General features: G+C 47.3%; 2 protein-coding genes across 3 annotated transcripts; one reads left to right on the plus strand and one right to left on the minus strand.

Annotated features, from left to right (window-relative positions):
• Nucleotides 1–38: 38 nt before the first annotated feature.
• Nucleotides 39–12,502, plus strand: ints6 (integrator complex subunit 6). Its single transcript, XM_057011865.1, has 18 exons — nt 39–1,485; nt 1,620–1,697; nt 2,194–2,343; nt 4,600–4,689; nt 5,462–5,645; nt 6,865–6,990; nt 7,311–7,462; nt 7,930–8,082; nt 8,514–8,646; nt 9,030–9,124; nt 9,215–9,325; nt 9,532–9,747; nt 9,832–9,958; nt 10,235–10,377; nt 10,446–10,632; nt 10,699–11,073; nt 11,149–11,242; nt 11,340–12,502. The coding sequence occupies exons 1-18, from the start codon at nt 1,375–1,377 to the stop codon at nt 11,431–11,433; spliced, it is 2,619 nt and encodes an 872-aa protein (XP_056867845.1). The 5' UTR covers nt 39–1,374; the 3' UTR covers nt 11,434–12,502.
• A 57-nt stretch (nt 12,503–12,559) lies between these two features.
• On the minus strand, nt 12,560–16,058 carry serpine3 (serpin peptidase inhibitor, clade E (nexin, plasminogen activator inhibitor type 1), member 3). Of its 2 annotated transcripts, none has more exons than XM_057011897.1 (9): nt 15,446–16,058; nt 14,766–15,094; nt 14,217–14,426; nt 13,807–14,049; nt 13,527–13,725; nt 13,346–13,446; nt 13,082–13,168; nt 12,929–13,012; nt 12,560–12,731 (listed from the first exon to the last, which is right to left on the minus strand). In XM_057011897.1, the coding sequence occupies exons 2-9, from the start codon at nt 15,028–15,030 to the stop codon at nt 12,679–12,681; spliced, it is 1,242 nt and encodes a 413-aa protein (XP_056867877.1). In that variant the 5' UTR covers nt 15,031–15,094; nt 15,446–16,058; the 3' UTR covers nt 12,560–12,678. The 2 variants fall into 2 exon arrangements, with proteins under 2 accessions (XP_056867877.1, XP_056867868.1); XM_057011888.1 differs by having other exon boundaries at nt 14,766–15,091; nt 15,446–16,057.
• Nucleotides 16,059–18,300: the final 2,242 nt, after the last annotated feature.

The following is an 18,300-nucleotide window of genomic DNA, read 5'->3' on the forward strand; positions in this document are numbered from 1 at the left end:
ACCGTAGATAACTCTATCAAACAAGAGGAAATGGACCTTCATCCGCTTTACTATCGCCTGCCACCGGATGGTTTCTTCTTATTTTTGCGGAAGTGATGATTTTTTCCAGGGCGCTACATTATATAAATCGAATTGCACAATCGCACATTCTGGCCGAGGGTTGTGGGGTATTGAGTGGATCTTCGACTTAGTCAGCATGATGACGCGTAGCCCTTGAAACAATCACTTTAGAATGATTTTAAGGGTGTTGTTAACAAGGCGATTCGTCTCCTAAAACAATGAGTGTGTAATGAAAAACCAAACGAGCCATAACAAAGAAAGTTCGTCTGCTATCAAGCTACAATTAATCAGTCTAACTTCTTCAATATTTAAAAAATAGTTTGAATTCAATGGGTGGCTTACTGCACAAAAAGAAAAATGCAAAGTATTGACATAGACGTGAGTGGTAGGCGTGCGTGTGTGCACGTAAATGTAAATTGTAGCTAACCTGTCTTGAGACAAAAAAACACGGTCTTTATCTGGCCATTTCATAGAAGCCAAAGGCTCTGCTGTGAGCTTGAAGTTAATGTGTGCCATAGGCGTATTTTTATGTTCATATACCACCGTTCTTTGTTTGATGTTGTCCATTGTTGCCTTTAGTTTTGCCTCTATAGTCTTCAGGACACAGTAGCCCACGCCCGTGCATAGGATGAAGTAAATGTTGATTATGTAACCGCTTCTCGAAGGACAGATTGCAATCAAATTTTAGAGATCCTATGTGCTACAAGCAGCGTGTAAGGCTCATTAAATCATGTCATCGCTGCATATATTGCATTCTTATACATATAACGCACGTACAAAATATTTTCCTCGCATTCCTGCCTCTTAAGCAAGCAGGCATGCGCAAAAGACGCTCAGCGTTGGCCTAATTTGGATATGGTAATAAGAAGAACGAGCCAGCCAATGGCTACCCAGCATTTGTACACGTGACACAGAAGAACCGCTCGGGGGGCGGAGCCAGGCGCAAAGCTTCGCTTAAAACCAATTGAGAAGGCACAGCGCATTCAGTGTAGGGAGAAGCAGGGACTCACTATGAGGGGGAACTTTGTTACTATAAAACTTAGGAATATTTGCAAAATATAGTAAAAATTATCAACATCCCTCGTAAATCAATATCCTGCCCCTAGGGATTGAGGTTATTAGTTTAGTTTGCCCAGCAAGGGCTTCTGCACTTACTATTCTTATACTTTTTTGAAAGAATGTGTGAGACAGACAGTTAGCCGGCTAGCTAGCTAGCTGAGGGGTGACACAGGCGGCAGAGAACAAAAGATTTTTTTGCGTTTTGGCTGGTTGTACTGACACCAAGTCCATGCAGAACGTGTCATTACCATCACAATGCCCGTTTTACTTTTTCTGATAGACACGTCCGCTTCAATGAACCAGCGCACCCATCTGGGCACTACCTATCTGGACATAGCAAAAGGCGCTGTTGAGACTTTTATTAAGGTACTGTAACCGTGGGACAAAATTCTTATCGGGAGATCCCGAGCGGGGCTGTGCTTCACATCGTCATTGTACTTTCGCAAGCTGTCAAACCGTGTCTCTCGACAACCGTAAATAATTCTCTACTATTTCCACAGCTCAGGGGGAGAGATCCGGCGAGCCGAGGGGACCGGTACATGTTGGTAAATTTTGAAGACGTTCCGTACGGCATTAAGGTAGAGTTTTGTTTTCGGGTTATGTCCAGCTTTACATTGCGTAGCTCGGCTGTCCGTCCAACGCTCCGCCACATTGTGATCGCTACATCAATTGTGTCGAGGAAAATCTTCAGGAGGAGCTTTCATACCCCTTTTAAAACATGGCCGACATTTTGTTTCAATGTGAGCAGCAAGGAACTCTGGGTGTTATTTATACAGAGAGGTGATATCTGGGGGAGGGAGGGGGGCAGACTAGCTTACTTTACTTGTTTGGACCAAATTGTCACGGCTCACATTAGGACTTTTTATCATTTGTTGTGCACAAGCTTGTTAAACGAAGTGAGTTTGCAACTGCAGCGCTGTCACAGCATGAGCCCGGCCAGGAATAAATCAACTGTTTAATAAGTGGGGATCAATTCATCAAAGTCGAGCTGCATTTATTTGTGCAGAAATGACCTGATTTGCGCGGATGATCGAATTAGTTTGTTTTGATTTTTTTCTTTTTTTCTTTTTAAAGGCTGGATGGAAGGAGAGTCATGCCACTTTCATGACCGAGCTGAGGAACCTGCAAGCAACTGGGCTGACATCTATTGGCCAGTCCTTGAGGAACGCTTTTGATTTACTAAATCTCAATAGATTAGTGACTGGGATAGACAACTATGGACAGGTATGTAGCACTGAAGAGGTAGAGAAGAAGAAGTCAGGTTTAGGACTGACGAGGTCCCCACACGTACTCCCTTCACATCCCCGTTCCCCTTCCCCTGTTCCCAGTCTTACAAGCATCAACCACCTGCATACTGTGGCCCAAACACAAATATAACGGCAATAAATGAAAAGACGGGAGCAACTTTATGTAAAAACCTTGGGAACTGTTCACCTGACTTCAGTGAATGGCCTTTAAATAGATATTTAAATATTTTACTAGTTAGTAAATTGGTTTTTATAAAGCCACTCTGGCAATTTTTAACTCAGTGGTTTTTGTTTTTTTTATAAAAACACCTGACTAAATTTCTATATTCTAAATTTCTGTTCTGAATTTGTTGGACTTTAATCACTTTAAAAAAACACTTTTTTTTTAGGGAATTGAAGATTTTTATCTTTGATTTTTTTTTTTTTTTTTTTTAAAGTCCTACGAAGAATTCCTCAATATTTTTACACATAACTTAAGCTGAGGTATAAATTATACAGTTAAGTTGTTTATTTGACATTTGAGTTTAACTTGGTAAGACTTGGTGTTTGTCGCAGAACCCTCCTTTTGGTTTAAAAGCATCGGTGTTCCAAAAGAAATACTTTGTTAAAAGTGGTGTGTGTGAATTCAAAAGTTCGGCACAACACAACATCAATTTTTGACTTTGGAACAGGTCCCTCTTCCATCTTATTGAGATTCTACCAAAACTTTTGGCATTCCAGTTCAGTTCCTTCACTGGTTCCCAGTGACATCACCAGTTCAAGCCGGTCAGGTTTTCCGGATCAGAGAATAGGTGTTGAAATGAAAATGGGAGAGATGAACAGGGAGGTAAAAATACCAGTTCCACCGTCCTGAGTTCTGTGGCACGCGTGACAAAGTGGCCTTTCTTCATTCTGTTTAAGACGGCGTAACACAATATGAGCAGAGTGACTCAGTCCTGACTAGATTTCATTCTAAAAGCACCTCGGCTTGCAGGAGATGTATCACATCACCCTTTAGGATCTCCCTGCCTTCTTTGCCATTTGCCATTTTCTTTAACTGGAATGACGGGAGGCGCAGTAGTGTGACAGTAGGGCTGCATACAAACCGTAGGAATAACGCAGGTCCGACGCTGTTTGAATGTCAGCCTGCTGCCACGTTTCTGTGCCCCCACGAGTGCAAGCACGAGGAGGTCAAGGTCGTCGTGTCCTGTGCTAATGACAGCCTGACTATTTATACTTAAATGAGACTGCCGTCCTCCTTATCTTTTGTTTTCCACCGCTCTTAAATCATTAATAATCCATGTGCTTTACTCAGAAATAAGTGGATAAAGTGGATGTTTTCAGCTCTGCCTGATTACAGTGACACAGCGTGACACAGAATATCCAACTGAAACAAGAATCTCAGACAAATAAAGATGTCGGAATAATGAGAAATAGTTCCTGTCAACTTTACGAATGTTGCACGCATTTAATAATGCTCAGTTAAAGATAAACTGCATTCGTTGACATTCACATATTGTTTAACTTCAGATTTCTAGAACTGAAATAAAGTGTCACACAAATATTTAAATAAATATATTCAGTTGCGCTCCAATTTAAAAGTCTGTCACTTGTAAATACAATAGGAGTGTAGATGGACTCGTCACTTCAAGTTGGTCTTATTGGCAACTTGTTATGCGAAGTATTTGCACAGCTGCCTGAATTATTGGCAGGTTGTCATGGATACCAACAGTGAAGCAGCTGTAAATTACGGTGCTGTCCTGCTGTCTGCATGTCAGCCGTGGTTTGTGCTGAATGACCAATCTGTCCCGCTCAGGGCTGCAGCGAGGATTCGCTGTGCTGAATGTTTGCTGACGGGAAGCGCGCTGCCTCCAGGTTTTCCTCAGCCCCGTGGCCTCTGACGAGATCCCACGGGGCTGATGCAGAGTGGTAAATGCAGCGCTGTTCCAGTTTCGCTCTATCGGTGTGACACGTCGGGGTCGTGAAAAATGGCGTGGCGGTGCGGAAAGAAGCAGCAATGTTGAACCTCAGACACAAGCGCAACTTTTCTCCTTTTGTAGTGGTGAAAATCCTCTTCCACCCTGTAACATGTATATGTGATATCACCCCTGTCCTCATTTAGGTCTCTGACTTTCATCACGGCCGTATCCAGATGTTAAATTCCAGCAGGATTATTGCTCCTGTAAATGTTCTCTGAGCTTTTACGCATTTGTCCTTCGGTCATTTGTTATTTGACGTCGGTCTTGTTTTGTAGGGAAGAAATCCTTTTTTCCTCGAGCCGGCCATCATAATTGCCATCAGTGACGGCAACAAATTGACCAGCAGCAGCGGAGTCCAAGACGAGGTCAGTCTCAAGTTTCCACGGTTGCGTCTCGGTCGACTTCCCAAACATCGAACACGGCAGACGTGGCGTCGCCCTGAATTGTTTTAGCCATCAGTGAAGCGTAAAAAACCTCCAAATGAAACACTCAGGTGGACGTTTTGTGTGCGTTTCACTACTCGAGTGCTTAAAATAATTAACTTTGTCTGGAGAAGCGCTATGTTTATTTTAAACGGGGATTGTGCGGAATGTTACTAGAATTTTAAATGAATTGTGGCCTTTTCCTCTATCATAATAGGGTCATTATCTTCAAAAATGTTTTTAAGTGGAAGAATTGCAAGGGGAAAACTACTAATGCTAATGAAGTTGCAGATGCAGGCGTATGTTGTGGAGTTCTGGGGAAGCAGGAACAAATAAACCCTAAATTCCGCCTCTCCAGTCTGATTTGTGGCTTGTGTGATGATTACCCGCTTGTCTCTGTTCCTGTGGGGGGAGGAAATGCCCGATGATGATGTCTGGAGTGTAGGTTTGAATGTAATCGCAGCTCTTTTGACTGATACTGAAGTCCAAGACTCTCAGAATCCGTCTTTAGGAAGCGCCAGATCTGCATTTGTGTTCCCAACTGACCAAAAAGAATTTAATTGTACGCTGTGCTATCACGCTGATGTATTAATAACACATCCGCGTGGTTGCATAAATCCGCCATTTCTCCTCTAAACCTTTCACTCTTCATTGTGCATCCAGTTTTAGTGTGTCACGTGTGTTTTTTTCCTTAACTTATTCTTCTGTTTCCCAGCTCCATTTGCCTCTCACCACTCCGTTGCCGGGCAGCGAGCTGACCAAAGAGCCTTTCCGCTGGGACCAGCGTCTGTTCGCCCTGGTGCTGCGCATTCCTGGCAATGCCTCTGTGGAGCCTGAACCAGTTGGCGGCGTCCCACCCGATGATTCTCCCATCACTCCCATGTGTGAGGTCACAGGAGGTAGGAAGACCGAGGGCAGTTAGACGGTATAAGCTTCAGAAAGTGTTGGAGAACAGCCGGGATCAGCTCAGCCTTTATAACGATTAATCCATTCCTTCACTCGGAGAATAATAAAGCTTCAGGTCTTATGGGGAAATACTGTTTAATTTTATTTGTGGATGATGTAGAATCTGGATTTAAAGGCACCTCTCTTATCCGCCAGCCTCATCTACTTCTGTCCCACGTGGATAATCTTGGCATGAACTCGGAGCTCAAATCTGGGTTTTTCTCCACAAACCATTCCCAGCTGCATCGGCAGTATGAACTCCGTGCGTTGGAATTTGGTCGCGTTTGTCTGCGCCGCTCGTAACTTTTGATTTAAACGTGATTTTTCTGGAGCGTCTGCCTGTGTTAGCGGGACCTCAGCAGAGACTGGGCTGGAAAGAGGTTGTGGGGGGGGGGGGGGTTAAGATGGACGCATGCAGCCAGAGAAAGAGCAGGGAGGGTGACACCAACGCAGGCAGCGGTGCTGAATGAGGAACGTGACACAGCTCTATTGTGAGCGCCGCTCTACTGTACATTACTGCTGATGGCACAACTGACCCAAAGCCACAGCCTATTGAAATGAGCGAGTGAATGGGTGCAGGGGGAGGTCACTAGAGGTGAAGTTAGTAGGTGGCTGAATCAGACTAATAGAGTTGTATTTATAGCTCCATTTTCAAGCAAATTAATTTTTGAGTTGCTGCCTCCTGGAGTGACTGTAACAGGTTGATTATCCGGCGGTATAAAGTGCCCATTTTATGTGCATCGTGTGATTTTACTGGGGAGATATTTAGAGTGGTTGTTTAATTTATGGCTGGTTTCCTGACCGGCTGCACGTCGACGCTGTACTTTACTGTGGATTTTAGCCTCGTGAGCGTTCTTTATTCATACAGTGACTTTAGCGCCACCACCCTGTACTGCAGCAGCTCTGCCGATCATTTAAGTCGCACGTTTTAACATCCGGTTAATGACTTTTGATAACAGACGTGTCCCCCAGCTTTCACATCAAATGCACACAATCTACTCAGGGGTTGCAAGATCAGCGTAAAATCTTCTTGCCGAGTCCTCGGGAGACAAGATGTCTGACAAAGTGACAGATAGTGTGGACACACATGTAAAACTGAAAATAAATCACACTTTGATTCCTTACTCTGTTAGGAACCCATTAAATAAACTAATCCTGTGTTCGTGTGCCCAGGTCGCTCTTACAGCGTGTTCTCACAGCGCACGTTGAATCAGTGTCTGGAGTCTCTGGTGCAGAAAATCCAGAGTGGAGTGGTTATAAAGTTTGAGAAAACTGGACCTGATCCTCCTCCTCTCGAGGGTAAGAGCCTCATTTGTTGCTGTTTAGTTCCTCACTCTGTTCCTGAACACCCTGTAAGCATCTGCCGCGCTACAGTTGATTAATGTTGTTTCTCCTGCTCCGTCACACTGACTCTTCTACTTTTGCTTTCTGTCTTTCATAAACTGCAGCTGGGTTTCATTATTCCAGCCCAGGCTGCAGCTTGTAGCTGCCTGCAAGCTGTTGCATTTCACCGCAACCTTTTGTTTTGCTTTCAGAGCTCGTCGTCACATTTTATTGAATTTTCACTGATGTTGTTTATCTGAGAAGTCGGCGTTCTCTCTCGGTCTGTGTCTGTTCAGATGCTCCAGCTGAAGTGCAGAAGTCTGGTGTACAGCCTTGGCATTGCTGTCACAAGCTGATCTATGTACGGCCCAACCCTAAAACCGGTGTGCCCATTGGCCACTGGCCCATTCCTGAGGCCTTCTGGCCCGACCAGAACTCTCCAACTCTGGTAAACGTTTAGACACAATCAGCTTTTTATGAAGAATGCAATAACAATAATAACTAAGTGGGGTTTTTAAAATATATATATCTATAACAAACATAATCTGTATGATAATACATGAGCAGGTTTGGTCCCTTTGTGTTTAAAAAAAAGCGTGTTAATGACTGACCAAAAAAGGAAGTAAACCAAAAGTCGTAAAAGAATTCAAGATTTTCCAAAACTTAACACCAGCAACAGTCTGTTTAATCTAGCTGGAGATTTTTGTGATATGATTCATGTGTTTTTCCTATTATTTCTTTCTTCTGTCTGTTTTCTCGGGTACCAAGATGAACTTTAATGTCCTCACTGGTGCGGGTGTTCGTATTTGTGAGGTTCTAAAGATGATCGTTGTGCCTGATGATTGTTTTGATCGAGTCTCCTTCTGCAGCCATGGATTCTCACCAGTGTTTACCGCTCCTCTCTGTGCCATCTAGCCTCCACGCTCAGCCCACCCACACGTTCGCTTCTCCTGTCTGGACGCGGAGCCCATGGTTATAGACAAGGTGCCCTTTGACAAGTATGAGCTGGAGCCGTCGCCACTCACGCAGTACATATTAGAGAGGAAGTCCCCCCACACCTGCTGGCAGGTATGGACCAGTTAGGGCGTAGATAAATAAATCACTTCAAGCGTAAATATATCGATTGAAAGGCTGTGGCGTGTCTTTAAATGCATCCATCCATTCATCATAACTATATTCTATTAGCTTCTTAGCTTGATTGTATGCTAACCTGGAACATGTATCCCTGTGATGATATTAAAGGAAAGTTTTTACTGATTTATATGCCAAAATGTGCAGTCATGATGGGAGTTCTATTGAGTCATTAATGCATATCAGAAATGAGCAATGAGGAAGTTTTCACCATTTTGTTTTACAAGAAGTAGGTGTGTTATTTATTTATTTTTGTTATTAACAGCACATGTGTGCTTACACACATGCTACGCTGTGTTACAATGAATGATGTCGTCATAAACGTGGGTTGATTTGAGGATATTCAGTTTTTGATGTGTGTTTTGTAGGTGTTTGTATGTAACAGTGCCAAATACAGTGACCTGGGCCAACCTTTTGGATACTTGAAGGCCAGCACAGCTCTCAACTGCGTCAACCTGTTCGTGATGCCCTACAATTACCCCGTTCTTCTGCCACTTCTAGGTGAGACTAATCGTGCCTATGTTTTTCTAAACATATGGCAGCTAACCTCGAATTTACGCGCACCGTGTTGCCTCCTGAGGCCATTTTAATTTCTGGTTTGAGGCAGAACATGGCAGGACTTTCCTTTGTGATCTAAGGATGCAGCCTAAGCCTTAGCTCCAATAAGTCCCCCATTTACTGAGATAAATGACATAAATGACATATTGAGCAGGAATTTGGATCCGCTCCAGTAATAAACTGACTTGTTTGTCATCTTCTGCTGTAAAATTAAGAGGAAATGAAATGCTTGGCAAGCACAGGCGATTTAAAGCGCTTTGCTTAAATGTAACACATTTTGAGTGTGTTTAACTTGCATTAAACCTTTTTAAATAACCTGATTGCAGATGATTTGATCAAAGTCCATAAATTCAAGCCTACTCTAAAATGGCGGCAGTCCTTTGAGAACTACCTGAAGACCATGCCTCCCTATTATATTGGAGTAAGTTCATTCTTCGGTTACTGTTTGTTTTTTTAATGAAATACGGATCATAAAAATGCTTCATCGGCCTTATCTGTGTCTTATCAACAGTCCCTGAGGAAGGCCCTGAGAATCATGGGAGCACCAAACCTGCTGGCTGATAACATGGAGTACGGCCTGAGCTACAGCGTGGTCTCCTACCTGAAGAAACTGAGCCAGCAGGTTTAAAGCACATGCTTATATTTGGGGAGAGGCACTGGGATAAGATGATGTCTGTTGGTCCATTTTGTGCTATTTTTATTTCCACTGCGAGGCGTATTCCCAGTGGAAATAAAAATACCACAGAACGGACCAAGTGAGGTAAAAATGGAAAATTTCCATGTTAAACAAACCAAATCTAATAAAACTGCTCCTCTGTTTAACTCTAGTCAAAAATCGAGTACGATCGTCTGATCGCCTCGATTGGCAAGAAGCTTCCGCCGGAGGCTGGAATCAAGGTGCGTTGGCGAGGGGGAGGAATTTCGCTCGGCCATCGCAGGGATTTCATCCAGCAGCTGCAGAGTCTGTCGGGAGACGGTCCAAACATGCCCATGGAGCTGAACCCCAAAGAGTTCCAAGGCTTTCATCTGGCAATGCTTAACAAGGTTCCGTGTGCCACATGGTGTTTTTCCCTGTTTAAGAGGAGAAAAGACACTTTCTCTGATTTAAATCTCTTACGACATCACCAGGGCTTGAAGCCGCAGAGTTTTCGGAATCCTTACGACATCCCACGCAGCCACTTGCTGGACCAGTTGAGCCGAATGAGGCGAAACCTGCTCAACACCAGCGTGTGTAATCTCCGAGGCCAGGACTCGGGTACGTCGCCCTCCATTTCCAAGGCCTGTTGCTGCATCTCAGATCTGACCAGTGGGAATTCGAAATGACCTTGACAGTCACAGACGGTTGAACAAACATGGCTGTTGAAATCCAGATGTCCCTTCCTTGTTTGTGGAAATGTGACGGGAAGCCTCGTGCTCACCCTCACTACCCACTCAGAGCGAGGACGGTCCATGCCCAGACCGAGGAAGCCTTTATATATCGTATAGAACAAAAACACACCCTCCATTAATGCTGATTTGTTCACTTTTCCAGATCAGCTTCACAGCGTGCCAATAGCCCAGATGGGCAACTACCAAGACTTCCTCAAATCTGCCCCCCAGCCCCTCCGGGACGCAGACCCCGAGCAACCAAAGCGCCTGCACACTTTTGGCAACCCCTTCAAGCTGGACAAGAAGGCACGTGGCCCCCGTCTGTGGACGGCTGAAAGCTGCGCAGAAACTAACTGCCCCCTTTGCTCCTTCAGGGCATGATGATCGACGAGGCGGACGAGTTCGTGACCGGCCCCCAGAACAAAGGGAAGAGACCCGCAGACAGCAACAACAGCGGGGGCGGGGGACCAAAGAGGCGGCGCTGCATGTCACCGCTGTTGCGTCTGGGCCGGGCCTACACCCCGCCAGTCACGCCCCCCGCCAGCCCCCGACCGGCCGCAGGTGAGACCCAACATTTATGAGGAGCGTTAAAACTCCAGATAAATGTCGACTTCTGCAAATCCGCAGACGAGGACTCGAGCGACGGCTCGACGGAACCCGACCTGATCGTCAACCACCTGAATCAGAACCACTACGGCGCCGACAAAGGCTCAGACTCGGAGACGGATCATTCTTCGGGCCCCGCCGACCACCAAGAGAACCACACGGAGGCCGGAGATCCCGGAGACGTGCGGCACGGGGAGGAGCAGGGGAACGGGCGACCGCAGGCGGGCGAGCCGCCTCCGGGCATCGAGGGAGGGACAGAGGTGGCGCTGGTGGAGGATCAGCCCGCTCGCTACCTGTCGGCCGTGTCTCTGAAGAAACGCATTCACACCGAGACCACAAAGGTTAACAACGAACTACGAGCGCTCATCACCAAGGAGATCAGGAAGCCCGGCAGACGTACGGAGCCACGATGAGTCTGCGGGTCTGTTTGAGCAGCTACTCTGTTAATCCTCGTTCATCTTCCTCTTTCAGACTACGAGAAGATCTTCCTCCTCCTGAAGCAGATCCAGGGAACTCTGGACACGCGGCTCATCTTCCTCCACAACATCATCAAGGAGGCAGCCAGGTAGGGCCAGAGGCGGCGGTCCCGCTCAGAGAGGTGCGGCCCGGAGGGAGACAAAGCCCCCGCACGGCTGACATTTGCTGTGGTTCTGTGTCCAAAGGTTCAAGAAACGCGTCCTCATCGAGCAACTGGAGAACTTCCTGGAGGAGATCCACAACAGAGCCAACAACATGAACCACGTGGACACGCTCTGAGATCGCCTCCTAAACCCAAACAGAGACTCCGCCATCCGCTTTCATCCTTCGCCCTCTTCTGGCGCCCCCGTGAGGATGGTTGAAGACTGCGTCCAGCTCTTAAACCGCCACCTCTCCAGGGGCAGCTGGCCCCCGAGCAGACTGAGGTCGCTGGCCTCTTTTAAGCACAGTTATCTCCTGATTTGTTGGCCCCTCCCGTGGGATTTTGTTTGTTTCCAACCATAAATTATTTGACAGCATTGGAGAACCCCTGGTCATGCTTGTGTGCACGTGTGTGCACATTTTCAGCCAACTCAGGGTCACACAGGATCCATCGGAGACTTTTCTTTGCCTTATTTTTCCTCGTTTGTCCGGTTTACTGACAGAATTCGGTCTGTACACTCCGTTGACTGCATCACTCCGCTGGCTCAGTTTTCCAGGTAAACTTGGGACGTTTCCTGATTGAGGATTTTGAGGCGATTGGGACTGAACCAGGCACCACAAGCTCAGTTTAAACAACGCAGCGTTAATGGAACAGCTCAGGAACTAATACTAATACGTCATAATCAGCAATAATATTGGAGCGACGTTCCATATTTTCTGTCTCTTCCTTTCAACTTGAAACCGCTGATTGGCCCCACAAGCTGTTTCCCCCCGGAGTGTCGATGGACCGAGGCTGCCAAATGACTCCTCAAACCGACGTCATGCCACTTAAACGAGACGCACTTGTGTACATTTGAGAATGTAATTTAAAACTACCTTTTCTTACAGCCTGGTCTCTCTTTTTTTTTTTTTTCTTCCTCTTTTCTCAAATATACACAAATTTTCCGACTTGATTTGATTCAAAACGCAGCCCTTTTTCTGTTTCCTCCCTCTTCTAGACCGGGACCAAAATCTGCCATATCGTGCGTGTTTGTGAAGAGGCCGCTACCAAAAGAGTATTTTGAATACACTGTAAAGATGTAAATAACCCTAGAGTACTATTTAAAGAGAATTGTTCAGTGGACAAAGGCCTTTTTGTAAGTATTTCCATGAATAAAGTTTCTATTTTACACTGTGAAGGGCCATGTGAATAAAGTGTTCGTAATGATGTGAGTTCTCATTTGGTCTTTTTTTCTTTTAAGATTTGGGGGAGAGGGGGTGTGAAGCTTGTTTAAAAAGTTTATTTACAGACATGTACAAAAAATATTGTCCCTCTTGAAGTGTCAGTGGACGCCCTGTTAGTCCACAAATAAATACAGTGATGTGGGTGGGTAGGGGGGGGGGTTACGCTCCTTGGTCCCCGGGGTTCGTAACTCGGCCCATGAACAGGATCGATCCTGAAAGAAACACGTACCAAAGGTTCACGTTCCAAGTTCCCTGCGTGCAGCTCTTAAATCTGTCCGCTAGATGGCAGCAAAGTAAACGCAGCGTTCATGTTTTGGTTTTTTAGCTGCTCACCACTGCTGATGTTTTGGTAACAATAAAAGGCCAAAATTTGATATTATTAATAAGCTCTAAGGAAAGTAAAATTTACCTGTGCTGGTCTGTCGTAGGAGAAATAAAAATGGACGATCTGCCTTGAAAACAGGAGCACGGGATCGTTTGAGTAGCACCATTGCTGCAAAAGGCCAAGGATTAAACCCTGTTTGTGTGCAAATTCATATTAAATGTATGATTTATTTCTTACATGTTGCAGCAGCTGCTTTGGTTCCATCTTCTGTGACTTCTATTCTCACTTCATGGAAGGCGTCAGACACATAAAGTCTCTCCTCCGCTGAAGGAAGAATCAAACTGTCAGCTGACAAGTTCTCTTGTTTAGAATTGGGGCTAAATTTAAGGTAGCACGTGTCCCCTGGCGCTTCAACAGGCATATTATATAGATTCTGTAGAATTAAACATTTAAAATATGGGCCGGTGAGGGGGACAATCAAATTTGAATTGATGTATCAACCTGAAATTCCAGAGAAATCAGCTGTTGTCGGATTAAAGGCGTCGGTGATGCCGATGGCCGGAAGCACAGACCTCAGATTGAATTTGTTCTGTATTTTAAACCTGAAAACACCAAACAGAAGGAGTTAAATTCTCTTCTGTCGGTTCTCAACAGAAGAAGAAGGCCTCCGCGCGATGGTGACCTGGGGAGGAAAATGTCCATCTTGGTCCTGCGCAGGCCGAAGTCCCAGGACGCCACCTGCCGGGCTGTGAGCTGGGACTCCAAGGAGGACAGCGGCGTCTTCCTCTCGCTGGGTAGGACCACCTGCAGGCTCAGCGTGCGGCCCAGGAAGGGCAGCTCCAGCACCGTGTACCTCTGATCCGCTGAGGTCCTGAACTGGCCTGCGCAGACGTTTGGAGAGCTTATCTACTATATGACCTCATAACTGGTGACTATTCCGTCTGTAAGATGGACTCTCTTACCAAAGCTGACCTCGGTGGCCTGGTACATCATGGGCACCTTGATGCTGCTGCCGTCCGACCGGGTGAAGGGCAGGTTCTGGGTGTTGGCGAACTGGAACTGCTTCTGCCAGACGCCCCTGAACGCCACAGTGTTAACCAGGGCCATCTGCTGACGGTGGCTCCACCCGGGGGCTTCCACCTGGGCCTCGCCTGAGCCCGACAGATCCCCGCTGCTTCCGCCAGCCTGGAGATGCCACAACTCATCTGGGGAATGAGGAGCAAGGTTTCACGTCAAGTCCCGCCCCCAGAAGATAAGTCGCATCTTTTGACTGGAACTCAGTGTTTGCTTCAATAAAAAAAGGAAAATAAAAACGCCCCGGCAGGTCCGATTGTTCCGATTTTGAAGGAAAAAGTTCTGAGAGTTATTTTACCGCGACTGCTTCCCGTCTGCTCCAGACTGGGTTTGGGTTGGCTGAAGTTGGCCCGGATCACGCTGGCGTTGGCCCAGGCCGTCGCCTGTCGGGCGAACTCCATCAGCAGCTGGACGCCGTTCTGCAGGAATAACGTGCACGTCTGCTGCAGCCCCTTGCCCTGACCGCCGTCCCTCGGCGGGTGCAGCAGGAAGTCTTGGACCTGGACATCTGCAGGACGGGAGGACACAGATCAGAGGACCGTTTCAGTCAACCGTCACTTCCTGTTGGTCAAATTTAAAAAAAAAGAAGAAGAAAAAAGCAGCAGCGCCAGCTTCCTTTGTGTTGGTAATTAAAAACAGTGACCTCTTGACCCCTGAGGCCGAGCTGCAGGAGTGGTTAATGAGATTATTGCTGGGGTGGATGCAGGTATTATGGCTCCAGACACCGATGTGCTCTGCAGGGCCGATACCAGCACCTGGTACCAACGGCGCTGGAGGCCGCCGAAGACCTCTGCAACGCCACCGCCACCACGATCCCCGAATGCCAGAATCCCAGAAGGAAACCTACCCTTCACGTTATAGCCCAGCGTTCCCTCCAGCTGCGCCAGCGTGTTGCCCCCGGCGCCCAGCTGCAGCAGCCCCAGAGACACCGAGACGCTGAGGGGGGACACGATCAGGTCAGAGCCGTTCTCCGTCTCGGCGAGCGTTCGGTAGAGGCCGACGGCGAAGCGGGCGTGGAGCTCCGCCATGCTGCTCTGGAAGCTGCTGTTCCCCTGGCTCCTCTCCGCCAGCCAAAAGCAAATGATGAGGGAGGCCGCCGGCAGGCGACACATGTCCTCGGGGGGGGGGACGCGTCCACGGAGACGGGGCCTCGAAAAACACAGAAACTCAGTCCTGCTGGGACGAGACGGAAGGTTGGAGGTGATGTCATTTCAGGAACAGTTATCACAATTAAAATGCACAATTAAAACAGTGAAAGTGGTTTACTTCCATACATGTAGCATATATGTATATACATATATATATATATATATGTGTGTGCGCGTGTGTGTGTTATAGTAGTAGATTATTTATGATCACGTAGCACTAACAAGCTGGTTAAACTTTAAATAAAGCAGCCAGTGTTATACATTTAAAACATGTCATATTAAAACACTACACATTCAGAATGCACAAACGAATGTAACATATTTTAATCTGATCTTTTTTACTCTTTCATATGTTAATTTAGGCGGCGGCTGCGTCTACCTGCGGACAGGTGAGGTGGGTCCGTGTGGCTGCAGCTGTTCTCAGCCGGGCACCATCCGCCCCGCAGCGGCGCTCTGTCCCGCACTCTCGCCCGGCTCTCGGGCTCCTTCGCCGGCTCCTGGGTCCGCCTGTGTGTCGGTGCACGAATGGTCCCGGACTGAGCGGGTCCGCGGTCATAAGATGGTGTTTAAAGGGGGACGCTCGGCGCCGTGTTCGCGGTCTCCGTCGGCGACGTCCGTACCACTCGGCCGGGATTCCTTCGGCCCCGGGGCTATAAGGAGCCAGGCGGGGGGAGGCATGTTCCTGAGCAGCAAATCCCAACCGGACAGAGGGGGAAAACACCCCCCCGCACGCGCGCGCGTGTACGGCGCGGCGGGCGCGCAAGACCGCGAAGCGCGTCGAAGTCTTAGCACCAATTTAGCCACAATTTAGTAAGATTTCCGGTAAACCAAAACAATTTTAATGGACTAAGTTGTTCTTTACTGACATTCAACTGCAGTTTGGAGCTGATTAAAACCTCAAATACTCGATTTTGGGGACATTTCAGCTTCCTTTGGGAACGATGCCCCTCAGATCTATCTGAAGAGGGTAAAAGGGGCAATTGTGACGACACGTCCTGTGTTCCATCTTCACTGCTGCAGACTGCCCCCCCCACCCCCCCCCCCCCCCCCAAACCGTCCCCCCTCCCTAATTGGGGACATGAAAGTCAGCAAAATAAACCTCGTGCATTTTTTCCCATGAAGAAGAGAACACGACTGGTAGCCATCAGGTATTTGCTGGCTTTGTCTAACTGGGAATTCTGGCCATTACTGGACTTGACTAATTAGTGGCTCGGCTTCATTAAACGGAATCGCTGCATTCTTTAAAACGCCCCAACTGGCATCCGGAGGTTTAAGGACGGGCTGGAGGAGACGGGAGGTCACGGTAGCTGATCAGAGACAACAGTTTTTAAAGATGCCACCATCAACAGCAGCCTTTGTCCGTCCAGCCCGCCGAGAGGCCTTCAGAGGAATGCTGGAGATTCCTGCCGCTGACGGGAAGAACAATGACCTGAGCGGGAGCTCGGGACGGCGCCCGACGGGAGCTGCATTCTGAGGATTCTTATCGGTGCTGGTAATTAGGTGCGTTTTGGTCAGCTGCCACTCGGCCACGCCGAACAAGCACCGACTGTCCGGCCTGTACCAGTATGTTCCCAGTCCATCTTTATAGAAAAGGGAAAGTGGAACCAGCACATCGGATCTTATTAAAGATTTCTGCCCAAACCTGCAAGTAGCTGGATGTGCTACGTCAACATGGCCGACGGTGGCGTGATTCCAGAACAGCTCTGCTACATGCTGGGAACACTAATGCACCGTTTGCATCAGGCACACATAAGAACCGTTCCTGCACTTGTTCCTAATGTGTGCTGGTGCATGTTCCAGAGATTAGAGCCGTTTCACCCCCCCCGAACCACCACCTGACCTTTGGCTTTGCTGGAAATGATGAATGGAGCAGCTTTGAAGTTTCAGAATCAGCTAAAGACACTAAAAAAGACAGAAAATAATCATTTTGGGCGGATCTTTGAAACCAGGTGTCTGCTCACGTCCATCAAGAGGTGAAGGGAACAACCCCCAGTACTGAACCCTGTGGAATCCCAAATCCAGAGAGCAGAAAATGGTTAAAGTCTGAATCGAAGAGGCCGTCACAACGTTTGTCCACAACACTTTCACGGAGGTTTTTAACCCGCCCGTGTTGCTCCGGCCTGAAGAAGGTGAGGAGGAAACGACCAGAAGGAGACGGTGGAGGCAGAGACACGGCGACCCCAGTCTGCCTCTCCTCCAGTGGCCTATTTCCCTGTAGGTTCCCTGGGCCGTTCAGGCAGGGAGGGATTAGAGGGGATGCTGGGGTTGGGGCCCGGGGCCAGGCAGCAACAACCACGCCAGCAGCGCCGTGAGCCGGTGTCGCCAGAGCGCCCTGCCAGGTACGCCATGTGGGATTAGAGCCACTACAGAGCTGGCACTGGGAGAGGGGTGAGGCGAGGGGACACGTCCCACGTAGCCCTCAGCTTCCCCTTCCTGCAGGATCCTGTTGAATGCAGGTTTTTAGTGGTGGACGGGGTTAACGACGGGACGGGGATTTACTTTTAGCACAATTTGGCTCTGGTCTTTTATAAATACGGCGCCCTCCTAACTGCTAACCATCAATTATGAACGCAAACATTCAACTTTAGCTGCGGTGCGACGAGTTGCTTTGAAAACTCTGACAATAAGTGTAAAAACTGTCTAAAACTGACAGTCAACAAATCTCCGCCTGAAAAACTGTTAAATTTGTGTAACCCAGTTTAAAATGTGTAATTTTCTTTCTTTTTTTCTATACAAGCTCAGACATCAGGACGCATTATCAGCATCAACACCTAATACAAATCTCGAGAGGAAAAAAAATAAAATTGATAGCGACATTTCTACTTTAGTATTTTTTTTCGTTTGTTGACTCAGTTTTCTCTGGCAAAACAGCGCCCTCTGCTGACACACAGCAAATATGAGAAAATTACAAGTTGAAAAGTTGAACTTCTCATCAATTTCTGTTTCATTCAACATTTACACAAAAAACAAATGCCTCGCTTTCTTTGTAGTTCCCCCTGTGGGCCTAATCTGTAAAAGTAACCGGCCTTTAATAATATTAACTAAATATATGGTGGATTATATTATTATTTGTAGTATTTTCCACTACACCCCATTGGAAAATACCACAAATACGTGTCAGAAATTGGAATTATTTGGAGAAAGATGCATTGGAGGTACGTACAGTGTCGACATCTTGCCACCAGGGGGCGCCACTGGACCGCTTTCTTCGATTGAAGCGTCGTCTTGGTGGAA

The sequence above is a fragment of the Takifugu flavidus genome, chromosome 1 (assembly GCF_003711565.1).
Source record: "Takifugu flavidus isolate HTHZ2018 chromosome 1, ASM371156v2, whole genome shotgun sequence".
Classification (NCBI taxonomy): domain Eukaryota; kingdom Metazoa; phylum Chordata; class Actinopteri; order Tetraodontiformes; family Tetraodontidae; genus Takifugu; species Takifugu flavidus.